This window comes from Parasteatoda tepidariorum, chromosome 3, assembly GCF_982258835.1.
Source record: "Parasteatoda tepidariorum strain Cologne lab strain chromosome 3, Ptep-v5.0, whole genome shotgun sequence".
Lineage (NCBI taxonomy): Eukaryota > Metazoa > Arthropoda > Arachnida > Araneae > Theridiidae > Parasteatoda > Parasteatoda tepidariorum.
This window is the reverse complement of record NC_141757.1, coordinates 41,601,026-41,618,672: the sequence shown is the minus strand read 5'-3', so window position 1 is coordinate 41,618,672 and position 17,647 is coordinate 41,601,026. Positions and strand designations below refer to the sequence as shown.

General features: G+C 27.0%; 1 protein-coding gene across 2 annotated transcripts in view; it reads left to right on the top strand.

Annotated features, from left to right (window-relative positions):
• LOC107448013 (atrial natriuretic peptide receptor 1) overlaps positions 1 to 17,647 on the top strand; it is a 257,847-nt gene that overhangs the window by 141,406 nt on the left and 98,794 nt on the right. For both annotated transcript variants that reach the window (XM_087159150.1, XM_087159151.1), the window contains exon 2: positions 9,842 to 9,956. In XM_087159150.1, coding sequence (XP_087015276.1) covers positions 9,842 to 9,956 — 115 coding nt within the window. The remainder of the gene's footprint in view (positions 1 to 9,841; positions 9,957 to 17,647) is intronic.

Genomic DNA, 17,647 nt, shown 5'->3' with positions numbered 1-17,647 from the left:
TTTAAATCTTAACGAGTAAAATAATTTTTCCATGTTTTTTTTTGTAATTGTTTAACACATTCTGTTTTCTTTTTATTTTAATTTTTTTTCAAATACAGCTGATTATTTTTCAAATCCATATAAGCAAGTATTTTGGATCACTGTTAAAAAATTCCTCTAGAAAAATGGTTAAATAACAATTTATTTAATTGTTACTTTTCCATACAAAAACATAACAGCCCATGACTCTAAATAAGATGATACTCAAACTGCTACGTGTGCCAAAAACCATTTATTGATTGCTTCCACCTGCTAAAATTCTGTTCGTTTAATCGTATCAGGTGATACGATTAAACGAACAGAATTTTATCGCACTAACTAAGCCCACCTAATGAAGCAGCTTAGATTATGATCGACAGAACTGGGGTTCGGGTCCCAGCGTTGACACCTCAATATTTTCTCTATCCCCCTAAACACATGAAGAGTTTCCAGTGTCCTCCACTCTCAATTGCCCATTACCTAACGAAAAGCCTAGCTCCTATGTACAGTTAACTTTCTTTTTAACGGTTCTGAAACCATGAAAATTCTAAACGGTTTTGCATTAATGGTTTTATAACTATACTAGTCGTAAACGGTTTCAAAACCATAATAGTAAAAAAAAAGGTCTTTATTGTAAACTTTGCTGTAAATTGGATAAACAGACTGCTGCCTGCTATTTTACTATACTTTTAGAATAAAAATTCTAAAAATGTTTGACTATAACAAAAACAAAATGCAAAATAATGAGTGCTCTAATCTAGTGAAATGTCGTCTTGCAGTGTATAATGGCAAGATATCACATGTATTAGATAGCCGAGCTAGGAGCTGTGTCTGAGCTTTCTAGTACGATAAAAGAATTGATTTTATCATAGATTTACATTAAGGTTAAAGAAATGCAAAACAATTTTTGAATACACAAGTCGTAAATAATAATTATTTCTGACAATAAATACATAAGACTACCCATTAAGTTTAATTGCAGTTGTCATACTAGTTTAAATTGATTTTTGTTGGACGAGCTTAATATGAAGGATAATGACAATAAAGCTATTTAAGAAAACGAAAATAATATTAAATTTGAAAACAATTCAAAATATGTTATTTTCAATTTTATGTTCCCTCAAAGTCTATTGATTTAAGAGGAATCTTTCCTCAACATCTTGGCATCAAAAATAATATTTTTTCTTCGACTTTTTTTCTTAATTAACTTTTGATGATACAGTATCATTTGACTACTTAATATCTTTTAAAAAACATGAAAAATAAAGGGATTGTTTTATTAGACACGGCAATGCAAAGCTTGATAATTAAAATTTTTTGAAAACCTGTGGATTTTTTCTGAAGAATGTAAACATTAAAATTATGCGCTTAATGCCACTGCACATAAGTCTCATTTCAGATTTTTTAAGACTTAATTTTATTACTGTTTAATTGATAAAAAGTTATTTGAAATAAGCTGATTTTTTTAAAATCAAAAAACTTCCCTAAGTATAATGCTAAAAATCTTTCCAAAACGGGCTTATTGAAGATTTGTATTGGCATAATTTTGTGAAAATAAAAAATACCACGCACTATATTTCTCGCATTTTAATTGGGTTGACTGTCTTTCAGTTTATTTGAATATTTGGCGAAGATTCTGCTGAGTAAAGTAGTTACACAGGGTGAAACAAATTCTGGTAAATATAGCCTACTGTATGGTAATGAAAATTTTTGATTAAAGACCGTTATTCTGATTAATAAAACCTAAATATTTTTATTTAAACAATTCATTTGATACTATTCCCTCTCATACGGTAACGTTTACCGGAAATTCTGGTTTTCAAAATTATAGTACTTTAACAATTAACGTACTTTTCAAAATTATAGAACTGAAAATTAAATTTAATCGAATAAATAGTTTTTATACCATATTCTAAGGTATGATGATAAGGCTACCAAATTTTACGTCTTAATATTAAACCATATATTATTCAATAAAATAAACCGAGAGCTTCGGTAAAAGTTTTTAAGCTTTATACTGTTCCCATTGAGCATAACTTTGTAAGTGTTACATATTTTGGACATTTTTAACATGCTTTTTTTACTTATTATACACCAACAGTTTATTTATGAAAATTAAATTAATGTGATTAAAATTATATTTATAACTCCCCTGTTGCCTACTCCCCTTTTGTAGTTGTTTTCGGTTGAGTCGTTTGTAGTCTTGTGTAGTTGTTTTCCGTAAGTATTCTTATGTGAACAGATTTCACAATCCCGTAAAATCAGTATTATTCTTGGCTTGCGGCAATTGAGAGCAAACATTTCAATCGAATAAGAAAAAATAGCTTATTAAGTACTGATTTTTACTGCTTTCATTTATGATAGTAGTTATACGACTGCAAAGAGTTAACAACAGTTTAAGTGTTGTTCTTTATTTCAGTGGTTGAGAGCAAATATCGGACTCGAACGGTAAAAAAAAGTTATGATTATTGTTTTTTGAAGTTTTTGTGGTCAATAACGGGTATACGATCGCAATGAATTTATAACTATTTATTAAATAATGTTCTTGATTGCGGTGGTTCAGAGCATACACATGAGGCGAATGGTTAAAAAAAGCTTATTACGTACTGTTCATTAGAATAGTGCTTTGATGGCTGATTGTAGGTATAAGACAGCAAAAAGTTAACAACAATTTACAAGCGAATAACACTTAAATACATAGTATCTCTAACTGAATCAGGAAGGTTTCGCACTTAACATAAACTGTCTTATTGAAACGTGAATATAGAGAAAACTAGATCTGTCATGGTCATGGTTATTAAATATCGTTAGGAGATACTTTTCCAATAGCGTTCTAAGTTAAATATAATGGACAGCATTTGGTACTATTCTAAAAAAAAAGTACTATTAGCGATCTTATTTTTTGATGGTATGATTCTTCTAAGAGATTGTCTGTGTAAATATATAATTGAATTTATCCTCGTTAGTAAGAAAATTTTAATTAGAATGAAAAATTATGACGAAGGAAAGAAGTTCAATTTAAGTAACCTTTTGACAGTTTTATGGCATATAAATATTTTATTTGGATATTTCTTAATTTTCTTTATCTTACTGAATATCTCATTGAATATAATGGGAATATCTCATTGAATATAATAGGTTGGTCGTCTATATCTTATTGAACTGAATAGAAAGATCTAATTGGTCTAATGAATTTTGTTTCATGATCAAAATGTAAAAAATTCTTCCATTAAAGAAAAAATGCGTAAATTTAAAATAATATTAATAATTCTAAAACAATCATTAAAAAACTAAACAAAATTAATTAAGTTTATTAATTTAAAGAAAAATATTTATCTAATTTATGAGTTTTCTTTCTTTTAATCAATACATAACAAAATAAAAATCTCTATCTACTGTTATTTAAAGCTGGGATCTGAGAATGATAAAAATGTCAGATAATCAATACCTTTATTTTCAATATCATATACAGATTGTGATATCATTATGAATTTAACTTAATTAAATCACTAATTATATCCCCCTAACATGATCAGATGACGCACTTTAATGAATATGCACTCATGATTTCAAATATCATAATATTACTTCACACGACTGGAAATGATTCTCAACATCACTGGTTGATGTCGAATAATATACGTACTTCAAACATCAATAAGTTCTTATTAGCAATTACGTTTGAAGTTGAGATGATGGAACTGGCATTCAACACATTTCATACGTGATTAAGTGTCAATCCATATCTAACAGAGTTTCAGTTGTGCATAGACAAACATTCAGTGCAAGATAATAACTTGCATCAAAATAAATAATGAGCTTTGTTCGAAAAAACCTTTCTTCTTCAATTTGTGTCGAGTGGACGAAAAATAAAATCAAAAACTTCTCAGAAAATAAATTAAAATAACTTTCCTTTAAAGCAACGCAAAATATTTGCTGATTTGAATAGATTTCGTATGAGCTTATTTCTCATATTCAATTAATTTTAATTATTTGTTTGGAAAAAATACGTCATTTTTTACACAAAATTACTTTTAAATCAAGTAATTATTCGTTATCTAAAGTCTTGATATCTTTTAAGTAAACAATAAAGCGTATTTTACTAATTTACTTTCAATATAAAATTTTTTTTAAAAAAAACTTAATTAATTTTTATTACAATCTATATTGTTTCTGAGAAACAAACATCTTCATATTTCAATATTGTTATGCAGCAGGAAAAAATCAAACACTGATAAAATGTTTATGTTTTCAGATTTCTCTGAAACTGCTTAAATTTCACAGTTAGAAAAAAATAAACTTTGAAACAGTTAAAATATTTATCGTTATAAAACTTAATATCTAGAACCAGTTTGAAACTGACTTTTACAGCAGAGATCTTTTTTTTTACTTTCACGTTTTAAAAGTTTAAGTTCTAAACTATATCTAGCATATTTTAAAACTTTCTCTGGCATAATTTCCTTCCGTCTGAAATATTTCCTTAAATGTAACTGGTTAAAAAATGTTGCATAAATAGACGTGGGAATTTTTATCTTGATTTTCAACTGCTGAAATATTTATATGAATGAGTCAGTTTAAGCTAAAATTGTTATACATAAAGTATAAAAACTGATATTATAAATTTTTACACATGAAGTATAAAAATATTTTCCTGGCGTTTAACGAAATTTATACAGTAAATATCAAATTCTTTATTGAAGTAAACACTTTTAAAAGAAGATCTGGAAATTACTAAGTAAGAGACGAAAGGATAATATATACAGAGAAAAGCCGCATGGTTGAAACTGTCAGAATATGGTAAAATTCAACATGTTTCTAGTTTTATGGGAACACCAAAGAACTCAGAAATTTTTATTGAAGCACTTGGTAATTATTTTTGTAAAATTAACAATAAAATATGGTTTTATAGTATGTGTTACCAGAATTATGTTTTTCTTTATCAGAAAAAATATTACCATATACTATGGTAATTTTTCTCCGTGTATAAAGGAAAAAAAACTTACCTAACAATATAGAAAACTCAAGTTAAAGCGGAATTTTGTAACGCAATATTCAGATTTTAAAATAAAATGTTTTTAAATATTTTTCAAGAAATATAAATTAAAATTGGAATTTTTGATTCAAAATGATTCGTATTTTTTGCTAATGGAAAACAATAATACAAAGTTATGAAGTTTTTTTTTGCCTAGAAAGAAGCTAACACCTAAAGACATTTTGAAAGTTATCTGCACAATTGAATGATTGTGTAATTATTAAAAGTAAAAGAGAGTCAATTTCTTATGTATGCTGTTTGTGTTTAATTGTCTTATTGACTCTTAACAATTCTGGTCAATTTTTCAATTACTCGTTTGTTTCTGTACTATATAGACTTAAACTTTTACAATAATTACTTTTTTTCATAAAAAATAAATGTGACAAATTTTCTAAGTCGCTTATGCTTGATATTAATGTTTAACTAATGACAAATTGGAATTCAACATTTTAAATAGTGTGAAAAAATCGGCTTTTGTTAATTTTTCCATGCCATCATTAATATTTAGTGCCTTTATTATTATGTATTATTTTACTTAACACTAAAATATGTTAGATTGTTTAATAAATTTGTTTCAAACAAATTTATTAAAGTTTTAAAGCTTTACTACTATCAGCAAATTCGTAAACATGTCTTTCCCCATTTATTGAAATAAAATATATTATTTTTATCGGAGTTAAAAGAAAATTTTTACTTTATTTAAAAAAATTGTTCTTAATCTCAATTTGCTTCAAATATTGTTTGAAATTTTAAAGGAAACTGCCAATGCTTGGTTTCTATAAAATGATCTCTCTACTGTAAAAGAAATCTAAATCATATATTGAAAGAAATATTCTCACAATACGTTGGTAGGATACTTGGTGTCTCTAAAACGTTTGGTATAAAATGATTTTAATCTGAAATTTAGTATTTTGAAATAATAATCAAATCAAAAGCATTTTGAAATATGTTTTATGTGATTTTTGTAATTTAAAGCTTTAGGATTTGTAAAAAAAAATATTGATTGTTACATTTGGACATGATTAATATAGAAGTTACCCCTGATGTTCTGTAGTGAATATTTACTTGGTACTACGCATGTGTAGTAAATATGAAGTCAATACTCGCTACATAATCTTTATATTCATTCGTCTCAAGAGCTTTATATTCATCTGCTTCATGAGCTCTATATTTAGTACCGGTAGTCATGAGCTCTATATTTAGCTCTATATTTAGTACGCTATTAGTACCGGAGTATAATTTTTCCTTTTTTTAGAATAATGTTCCAATATTAGATAAAAACTTGATTTATAAATTATTTTTATTTGAATTATGCATACAGTTTATGTATAAAACCTGTTATGCGTCACCATAAGTTACTTTTTTGTGTAAATTGATTTTTAAAAAAAGAAAATATTTTCAAATGCAATATTTTTCAAGTCATACCTCGCATATATACTTTTCTCATTTCTTTCACAGCATAATGTATTGTATGTAATGAACAAATACCAGGCACTATTTTTATGTGGTAAGTCTATTATACAGCTCTGCACCCTTGAACAAATAATAAACATTTCGTGAATGGCAATAAGAGATTTTTCAAAAATTTGTAAATTCAGAATGCATTGTAGAGGAATATCCTCTTAACTTCAACCACAATATTAAAAAAAAAGTTTAGAGTGGAGGTGGATATTCAGGAAGTTAAACTTCTAATAACTAAATTGTGCAATTGGATACCTTCAAGTAACCTCATCGTAGGAAAATCGTAGCATTTGTCGATTCAGAAGCAAATCAAGTTCCACACCCAAGTGTGACGTTGCCTTCAAGTATCCAATTAAATCTGACTTGTGTCACATGATTAGGCATAATCATTTTGCTTCTTCTTCAGTTGTAAGTACCCAATTAAATAAATAAATTCCTTAATTTTAAATAACGAAAAAAATATTTAGTTTCTTATTTATTATTGAAATAAATATATTCTATAGTTTTTTTTTTTAAGAATGAATTCTTCATCGTCATTTTGTGTTAACGCTCTTCTTGATCTGTTTATAACATGTCCGTGGCCTTAATTTGAAGGCAGTCTGCAACAGAAAACAAAATTCGAAAGCCATGAATAGTGAATGTGTATTTTTATAAAACCACTCAAACAAAACTTCAAGATATGTAAGATACAAATAAAAAATATGTATAAAAGAGCATTTCTGCTTTACAATAGAGCTCAATTGCTTTACATCTTACGCTCAGGAGCGTTTGGAATCTAACGTAAATTTTCAATATCCCCCAAATATCATCTATATTAAAACTCATTTTTTTATTAGTTTGGTTTTCAAGCTTAGAAATACCTTTGATTTTATTGATAGCGTATTCTTCTAAATAACTGGAGTCACGTGAACCATATGTAATATGCAATGTGTCCATAGACCCATTGCAACCATGTAATAACTAATGTTGACTTATAAAGTCTCTTTAAAAATATTAATTTAAAAAAGAATGTGACAAATGATTTATGCAAATTGACGATATTAGATTACAAATTTATTTGGTTTCATTAGTTTATTCCTTTGAAGAAGAATAATGATCTTAATAGAAGTTTCAGTCCATTTTTTTCAACTCGCATTTCAAGCTGTTTCTTTTCCTTTTTTTTTTCAAAAAAAAAAAATCCTAATTTCATGCTGAATCCTGATACACATAACGAACTATGTTGAACGAACTTACTTTTTGCAAATTCAAATTACGAACTATGCCCAGAATAAAAAGCTCACAGACGATGCTGTCTTAAAGCTTCGTAAACTGAATAGTTTCGTTGCCCAATTAATTTTACCTAATTGTTGTAGTAAATCAGCTTACCTAAAAAAGTCTATGTTTTGGAAATGGCCCATTTTCCAATTTAACGACATATGTAAACTATCATAAATTAATTCAATATTTTAACAACATAAAAATGTTCCGTTGAAAATCATACTTTAGCAACATTAGTTATTAATCCTTCGAATTCTTCGCCCAACATTAAAAGCTAAGAGTATAGACATAACTTTCATTTCAGTATTACTATTGCAAAATTTTGTAAATAATAATTTGAATAAAAATGCTTTGAATGCTTTGTTTTGCTCAAACTATCTCCATATTTTATTTTTTATTGGTAAGTATGGATGTTTGTAAGTGAACAGAAAACATAAACTGAATTTACCTCAGCAAACTTGCTATTAAATTTTGAAATTTGTTAAAAAATTTTGATTAATTAAATTTTTTATTTAAATTAAATCTTTTGATATCATTCTTTTATCCTAATTACCTCGGAGTTAGATTTTTTGGAGAAAATTATTGTACTTAAGACGAGCACGCTTACACACAGAAAACACGCAGAAAATTTCGGATCCAATAACGGTAAAGAGTACTGACTCTCAGGTATATCAGTACTAGTACTTTTTACCGTAAAATTTTGCAGACCTAAAGCTCTAATATACCGTGAGTTTTACAAAAATATGTATCGTAAAAATACAGAACTGTAATTTAATAAATAGTACTGCAAAAACTGAGGTATCAAAATTTTACGGTAAACGTGAATTTTACGGACACTACACTCAGGGTTTCAGTACTTTTCACTGAAAATTCATCTGTAATTCTTTACATTGAATATAAGTTGGAAAAATAACTAGAACACTTTTCCCATTGATTTTAGAAAATTTAATATCGAATCGGTAGATATAATTTTTCTCAAAAAAATTTCTCATTAAAGAAAGGAGATTTATCCGAAAAAAACAAGCTGACATATGCTTATTTTTTTCTGAAAACTTAAAAACAGACAACTGCATATTGCTGAATCAGCTGAACTTAGGTTCATAGGAAATGTTGAAATGATAAGATAGAAACTGCTTGACTCTGTCCACTCAATGGTTATTTTCAGTTAGGTAACTCAAAACAAGAATATATAATACCATTGATAATTGAAACATGTGCAGAAATGACTTTCTAATTATATTTCTTTAGTTTGTTTAACATGGAAGTAATGCACTGTAGCACGCATTTAACGTATCGTGTAATAATTTGAAGTGCTGCTTGCATGCTCCATAAATATGGATATGGCGTTATATCGACGCTATATGTTATAAATGCGTTATAATTACGTAATATTGAATAATTTGCTGAAAATATTTGTAGTTCTGAATAAGTTTTCTTCACTGAGTATTTTCTGTATGGCAATAACATTTCTGAAAAAAGAAAGAAAGAAAAACATAATTCAGGTAATAAAAATAAAAATTTAAGGTATTTAAGACATTTGTTTAGCATTTTTTCCAGTTCACATGGCGATGACTTACCAAAATATCTCGCTTCTCAAAATTAAAGCTCTTATAACCAGACATTTAGCATAAAATACAAAGATTAAAGGCAAATTTAACCGAATAAATGGTCTTTATACCATGCTCGAATGTATCAAGATAAAATTACTAAATTTTACCCCATTTACCAAATTTTATCTTATAGTATAAACCATATTTTATTGTAAATTATTCAAATAATAAACCATTTCGGTAAAAACTGCTGTGCTCTTTGGCATTCCCATAGAGCTAGAAACACAGTAATTTTTACCTTATCCTGGTAATTTCGACCTTATTTTTTTCTTGGTATAACTGTTGAAATACTGAAAGAAAATATTTAAAATGCAACTTGCATTTTTTAACGTATAAATGCTCTCATTTCATACATTTTAGCACACAAAATCTACGATGATTATTGTTTAGAAATAGAAATGTATAAAATTTATGTTTAATGTTTAGAGATTAATGCATAACTACAATTATTATTTTTTTTCAGTAATTGTGATGTGTGCATCGCCAGATTCAATTCGGACAATTTTATTTACTGCAGATGAACTTGGAATGGTAAATAGTGGAGAATATGCTTTCTTCAGTGTTGAGCTTTTTACCAGGTAATGGTGACATAAATAAATTTTTCTCCTTTTTTCACCTTTAATTTATCCCTGCTTATTTAGACGATCGCACTTATGTATAATTATATTTTGTCAAAGTTACTTGTAAGCCAAGTATGCATTTTACGATTATATTTGCATAATTTAGAAATTCTAAATCCTTCCTGTTTACTTTTTACATTACGAACCAGTCTCCTTCCCTAAAAAATTATTTATATCCAATTTATATCACTATCATCATTTTTCTTTTAATTTTTTACAGTAACCAAAAACATATAAAATCTTTTAGAAATGATTTTTTTTCCTTGCTCTTTCAATTTCACTTTTAAGTACCTCATGAAAAGGGTTTTCTTTAACACCCCTACTTAATATATAAATATTTAAAATTTTTGTCAATAATGAATTCTAAATCTACACTCATTAATGGTCACAAAGCAACATTCTAGACATAAATCAACAAAAACACTTTTAAAATCCGTCATATAACTTTAAACAAAACCTGAAAAAAAAAACATAAAAATAGTCCAATAACCGTAGAGGAGTATAAAGGGTGGAAAAAGGATTTTTGAAACGTCTAGCAGTATATACCAAAGTACAGTACAGTATGTATTTAACTGTTTCGTTTTTTTTAGTCCTGTCAGCTTTTTTAATGATATGGCAGATTTCGATAGCATTTTTCTTCTTGCATAAATAATATTTTATAACCCACATTGTGCGTAATTTTTTACTGTATTTATTAGAAGGATGCAGATGAACATATATTATTAGTGGTCCTCATAGAAAATACTTTAGAAATAAAATCATTCAGCTTCTGTAAAAATAATCTAATACAAATAGATCAATTAAATATTCAGATTTTCCTATTCAAAATTTATTTCAATTTAGTAATTATTATTAATTATCATTATGTTTTTTCTTCATAGTGTTAGCAACTATTGAATGCTTATAAATCGCATGCAACTTTGAATTAATATATCAAAGATATTTAGCTTTCCTTCAATATAAGTATCGTTTCATTCCTATTCACAAATTTTTGACAAGTCATAATTTATTAATTCTCTGCAACAAATACAATGGCAAACCACTGCAATCTCACTTTCTTCATAAGAGAAATGCACAAGCCTAATCGCAGAAAATAAAAAAAAAAAGCAATACTGTAAAATTAAGCTAATACAAATATGTCAATTAAATATTCAGATTTTTCTATTCAAAATTTATTTAAATTAATTTATAATTATCTTCATATTTTTTCTTCATACTGTTTGTAGATATTGATTATAGCTTTCTTTCAATATAACTGTCTTACCTTTCCTATTCACAAACTTTTGAAGAGTCATAATTAATAAATTCTCTGCAATAATAGCCGATGCAAATTATAGCTATGTCAGAAATTTTCTTCATATTTGAATTGCACAAACGTAATCGCAAAAAATTTAAAAAAAAATACAAGCACTATTCAGTAAAATTGATCTAATGCAAATGTGTCAATTAAATATTCAGATTTTTCTATTCAAAATATGTTAAATTAATTTATAATTATCTTCAGGTTTTTTCTTCATAGTGTTTGTCAATATTTAACATTTAAAAATTACAAAACAGCTTGAAATTAATGTATGAACCATAGATAACTTTCCTTCAATTTAAGTGTCTTTCCATTTCTATCCACAAACTTATGACAAGTCATAATTAATTAGTTTTCTGCAACAAATGCTGAGGCAAACTACGGCAATGTCAAAAACTTTCTTCATAGGTGAATTGCACAAGCGAAATCGCAGAAGACACATAGCGAAATTTAAAATTCATTATTTCAGAGTCATAGGAGATTATATTTGTTTCCCAATAATTTAATTGCAGAGTGCGTGCTGAAATATGGCGTAGAGTTTCATACACACAAAGGAAAGCAGTAATTTAAATGGCTTTGAGATGCCACAGAAAGAACAAAACATAGTCGCTAATGAGCAGCTTTCCTTACTGAAAACACGCTACTTGTATAATTTAGTTGTCATTTATTCTTTGAATGCTAAATAATACCGGGTATAGATATATTATTTAATGATTTGTAGGTTTCGTATTAAGGAAATGAATAATTCATAATTTGCACTAAAGAGCATTGAATTGTGTGATCTATGAATAAATTATATTCTGATACATGCATTGAATAAGAAGTATGGTCACAACTACAGTAATATGGTAAAATTTACCGTGTTTACGGTTCCATATGAACACCAAAATGCTCGCTAGTTTCTACCGATGCACTTGGGTAATATTTTTGCTAAAATTAACAGCAAAATACTGTTTTATAATATAAGATAAAAATTGGTAACTGCTGCATATTTGATGATTTTATCATGATAGCTTTTAGCATGGTATAAAAAGGATTTATTCGGTTAAATTTATTTTTCATTTATGTATACGAGTATTTTACTAAGTGCATGTGACCAAGAGCTTTAATTTTGAAAACAAGAGTTTATGGTAAACCGTACCCATATGAACGGGAAATTAACAAATTAATATTTTAAATACTGTAAATTTTGGTTTCATTAACCAAAATTATGTTGTTGGTTTTTTACCAGAGCATTATTGGCATACAGTACGCAAATTTTATCAGAATTTCCTTCACCATGTGAAATTTCTAAAAAGTCGTGATCTATTACAGATACTTCAAGTGTTATGTTTTCATATTTGCTTTGTGGCGACAGAAGAACATTTCATGAAAATAAATAACTTCAATTATTGCTTTGCAGTCATTTTAAGTTCCCGTTGTTGATTCTTTAGAAAACCAAATTTATTCCAGTTTTCCAATGAGCATCAATATATATTTTTTTTATTTTACTAAAGAGTCAATTATTGACAAAGAAATGAAATCTTCTTTGAGGAGTACTTTTTGAGTAAAATTAACAAGTACTCGAATAAAAAAAATTTATTTTTCATATCTTTTATGTAATTATTTGTCCAAATCTGAAGACACTGACAAATATTAAGGCAAACTTATTTTTAGTGACTTATCGGAGACAGCTTATTTGTTTGATTTATTTTATTATATTTTATTTTATTTTATTTATTATTTTTGTCTTCCTGTTACAAGGAGTGGCAGGCAATAAGAACTTCTAACTTTTTCTTCTTTCTTTTGCTTAGAGTATTTTTGAGTTAAATAAATGGTACTCGAATTTAAAAAAAAAATTTCCATATGTTTTATGTAATTATTAATCCGAATCTAAAGACAGTGACAAATATTTAGGAAAATTAATTTTCAGTGGCTTATCGGAGTTATTCATTTTTGTTCAAAAAGTGACAAGCAATAAAAATCCATCTTTTTTCAACGGCATAAGAAATATGACTTATACACTTGTCACGAGTGTGACTTACTGCGAACTTTTCGATATGCACATATTTTATAATTTAGCTCTGACAATGAGCATACAGATAGTGAAAACAATTAGACATAAGTAGCAAAATATTTACCATTTAGCTATCAAATATTTAAAAAAAATAGTATAATATGAAAAACAAGAACTTGCATTTGGTTGTCGTAGAATTTTTTGCGAGATTTTAATTAAAATTTTCCAATTTAGAGTTCTTAAAATGCTCTCAATGAGTAATTTGTAAATCAATTGTGGACAAACTGTGTGGAAAATGTAGAACTCCTTTGTTTTGCTGGATGGATATCTTCTTAAAACGTTTTGGAAACAATTTTGAATGGCTGCAATCGCTTTTCAAATTCCCAATTGTTGCTTTTCTATACTAATTAAACCACCTTGTTTGTAATCCTTTCGTTTTCTCTTGATGCGACGAGAGTACCAGATCAAAGTGTTGTACATCCAGCAATTGATATTTTTTTTAAGCTTCATGACCAAGTAATTATCATTTTAAAACCTCCTCTTTGATATCAATAACTTTGTTGCTTTATCCTTGTTCATCTTTTATGGAAAATCGCTACGTTCAGAAAATTTCATTTATTATGTTTGCGTTAGATATGATGATGAAAGGCTCAAAGTTATCAGTATAAAAATATTAATAAACAAACAAAAAGGAATTTAAAACCAATTTAGCGAGGGCGAAAATAAAGAAATTAGTTTTAATATATATATATATATATATATATATATATATATATATATATATATATATATATATATATATATAATTTAAACATCATATCCATCATATATAATTTAAACATCATATACATATATATATATATATATATATATATATATATATATATATATATATATATATATATATATATATATATATATATATATATATATATATATATATATATATATATATATATATATATATATATATATATATATATATATATATATATATATATATATATAAGAAAACAATTTCGATTTTTTCAAAGAGAGAGCCTAAGAAACACCTTGCGTTAAGGAGTTAATAATTGTTAATATTTCCGCATAAAATTGTAGCTTAAAAAGCATCATTAATCTAATTTCTGAAATTAACGGCATGGAATATTTTCAAAGAGATTTATAATGCTGATGATTGCAACAAGACTGGAGCACTTTTAGTTTCTCCCACGCACACCACCACATTTCATCAATTTTGCAAATTTTATTAACCTTCCTTCAATGTAAGAATATTAATTTACTTCCAGAAACTTTTGACATGTCATAATTAAATTCCGCCAGTTAAAACTTTAAGAAGGTAACGAACAACACAGTAGTGTCACAACTACCATCCCACGTGTACCGATCAAGGACGATCCTGAAAACAATTTATACCGGGCTATGTTGCTTAGAGCATTCGTCCCTCGGCCTCTAATACAAAGTAATTAGAGAGTAGCTGGAATAATGAATGAGATTACCCACCCACAAGGGACTTAAGTAATTAAATGGCTGAGAGATGTCTGGGAAAAGAAGAAAACATATTCGCAAATAAATACTTCCCCTAACTTCAACAAGTCTGTAGCTGTGCCTTATTTTATTCTTTCAACGCTAAACAGCGGTGTTTAAATGAACAATGCTTGCTTCGTTCAAAGGAGTTAAGACTTTCTCTGATTAAATGTGTTGAATTATTCATTTCTATTTTGATTTATACCTTTAGGAGTATTTTATTAGAAATAAAAGTTTAATAATAAATGTTTTTAATATACAGCGAAACCTCTCGGGAGTGACCCCTCTCCGTTCCACAGTGAAATGACTGTTGATGGAGATTGGTTGTTCTTAGAGGTTACCTCTATTGACTTCAAAATTGTTATCAAAGGAACATGATTTTTCTCAAATGAATTTAAATTTAACCCATGTCATTTTCTTGCGGAGAAAATGCCACTTCTGTTGACGTCATGAAAAGACAGATCTATGAATAAAATTTAGAGTCTATAGAAATGATCCTAACTGATATAATTATGTGTAAAAGCAAATTTACCAATTATGAATAATGAAGATATTTTAAATTAATAAACAATTATTTTTTGTTGAGTTTGCATTTATTTTTACATCATAAAAATTGGTATAAAAGAAGAGAAGAGGTTTGTTTGTGATGCTTGTTTTTTTTTCTAAAATAACTTTTTTTTCTTCCTAATTTAACTTTCAACTCTAAAAGTAAATCAATGATAGTATTGTCTTCAGTACACTCTGACTGCAACATGAGGTAGTATCGTCAAAAAGATCTCGCTAAACAAGAACCGAACACAAATATTTTGAACTCATTTTAGTATATTCACTTGCTGATTAAATTCATTGTTTTGATAGTTTTCTCGTGCTTCTTTATTTGACATTTCTTTCATTTGGTGCAGTTGTTTGCCCCATCACTGGGTGAGGTTTTAGTGGTCTCTCCTAAAGGTTTTCTTCAACACAATGTCTATGGAAAAAATTCCGTGCCACCCAAAACTGGTCGTAAATAGAGGGGATCGCTACATAGAGGTGGTCTTTCCAGGAGGTTTCACTAATCGTCAAAAAATTATCTGTTAGATTAAACTGTTAGAAATTTTGGAGTTGGTCACATAATATAAAATTTTAAAATTTTTGAATCAAGCTTAAAATAGTGCAAAACTCAACCTCAGTATCATATTATCTTTCCTCCTCCCTCATTATACCTCATTATCATTATCATACTATCATGTTATCTTTTCTAAACTTGACACTATGGCAGAGTTCTAGGCTAGAAATCCTGAAAAAGTAGCCACTGGTTACCAGATTCATAACAAAAATGGTAGCCGCTATTGTACTTTTCAAAACAACTATTAGATATGTGTATGCAAAGCACCGGTGTTACTGATTTAATATGTTCTTTTAGGGAAAATAGGATTTCACTTTTACAAAAAAGGAAATTAATTATTTTATTTGAATAATCATATTTTATTTAAATAATCATATTTTATTTAAATAATCATATTTTATTTAAATAATCATATTTTATTTTAATAATCATATTTTAAAAAAAATTAATTTTAACATGCTGATAGCTAATTTATATTTCTTTTAGAAATATATAATTAACGATCATTTAAATTATACAAGTAGCGACAAACTAAAAATATTTCAAAACCACATTTAAATTTTTCAACGATAAAGCTTTTATATGCGCATAAAATATATGAGCAATTCTATAAATAAACGCCAATTAGGCGGCCAAAAAAAAATTTGGAGGGGGGGGACATGCTATTTCTACATGAATTTTCTTTTTTTTACATACTTTAAATGACAAAATACCAATTTTAAATTTTTCCCGATTTTTTCAATTTATGAACTTTGATTACATTTTTTTATTTTTGTTTCTTACACTAAAATATAGTATTTTTATTACTAAAACTGTTTTCTATACTAAAATATATAATAAATGGCTAAGATAAATCTGAGCCATTTATTCAAATAAAACGATTTTTACATAAATATAATATTATTATAATGTCTCTCTAAAATGTATTTACAGAGATTTCATACTATAAGATTATATTTTAGGATAAAAAACAAAAATAAAAAAACTTAATCAAAGTTCGTAAATTGAAAAAATCGGGAAAAATTTAAAATTGGTATTTTGTAATTTAAAGTATGTCACAAGGAAAAAATTTCATGTTCACGATTTTTTCTCGCTTTTTAGGGCGTAAAAAAGAAGAAAATTCATGTAAAAATAGCATGCCCCCCCCCCCAATTTTTTTCCTTTTTGGTCGCCTAATTGGCGTTTATTTGTAGAATTGCTCATATCAGATATTGTATTAATGGTAAAATAAATGAAAACTAATAATTTTTTTCCAATATAACTTGGTCAACAAAACTGATGATAAAATACACACTAGCCCACTGAAAAATTATGGTGATTAATAAATAAATGACATTTTAACAATTAATTTCAATTCAGTTAAAAATTAATAACTTCGCATTATAAGAGTATCATACTGTTCAATAATAATGATGTCTTGAAATGATGAAAATTGAATTTAAAAAAAAAATCAATTTTGGTTTCTCCTAAATTAAGAAATTCACGAAACGTAACAATTTTATATTAACGAAAGAAAAAAATACAAATTGAAAATAGAATCCTAAAGTATGTCAAATTACCAAACGAAAATTGCTGATCAACAAAGTCCCATTGATTTAAGACATTAATCGAGAGTATTGAAGAATATTACTTAAATGCGCAATTTCAAAATTCGGGGTTGTGCTACTTTCATATTTTAAATATCGAGATTTTAAAAGCTATGAGAAAATAAATACCAATAA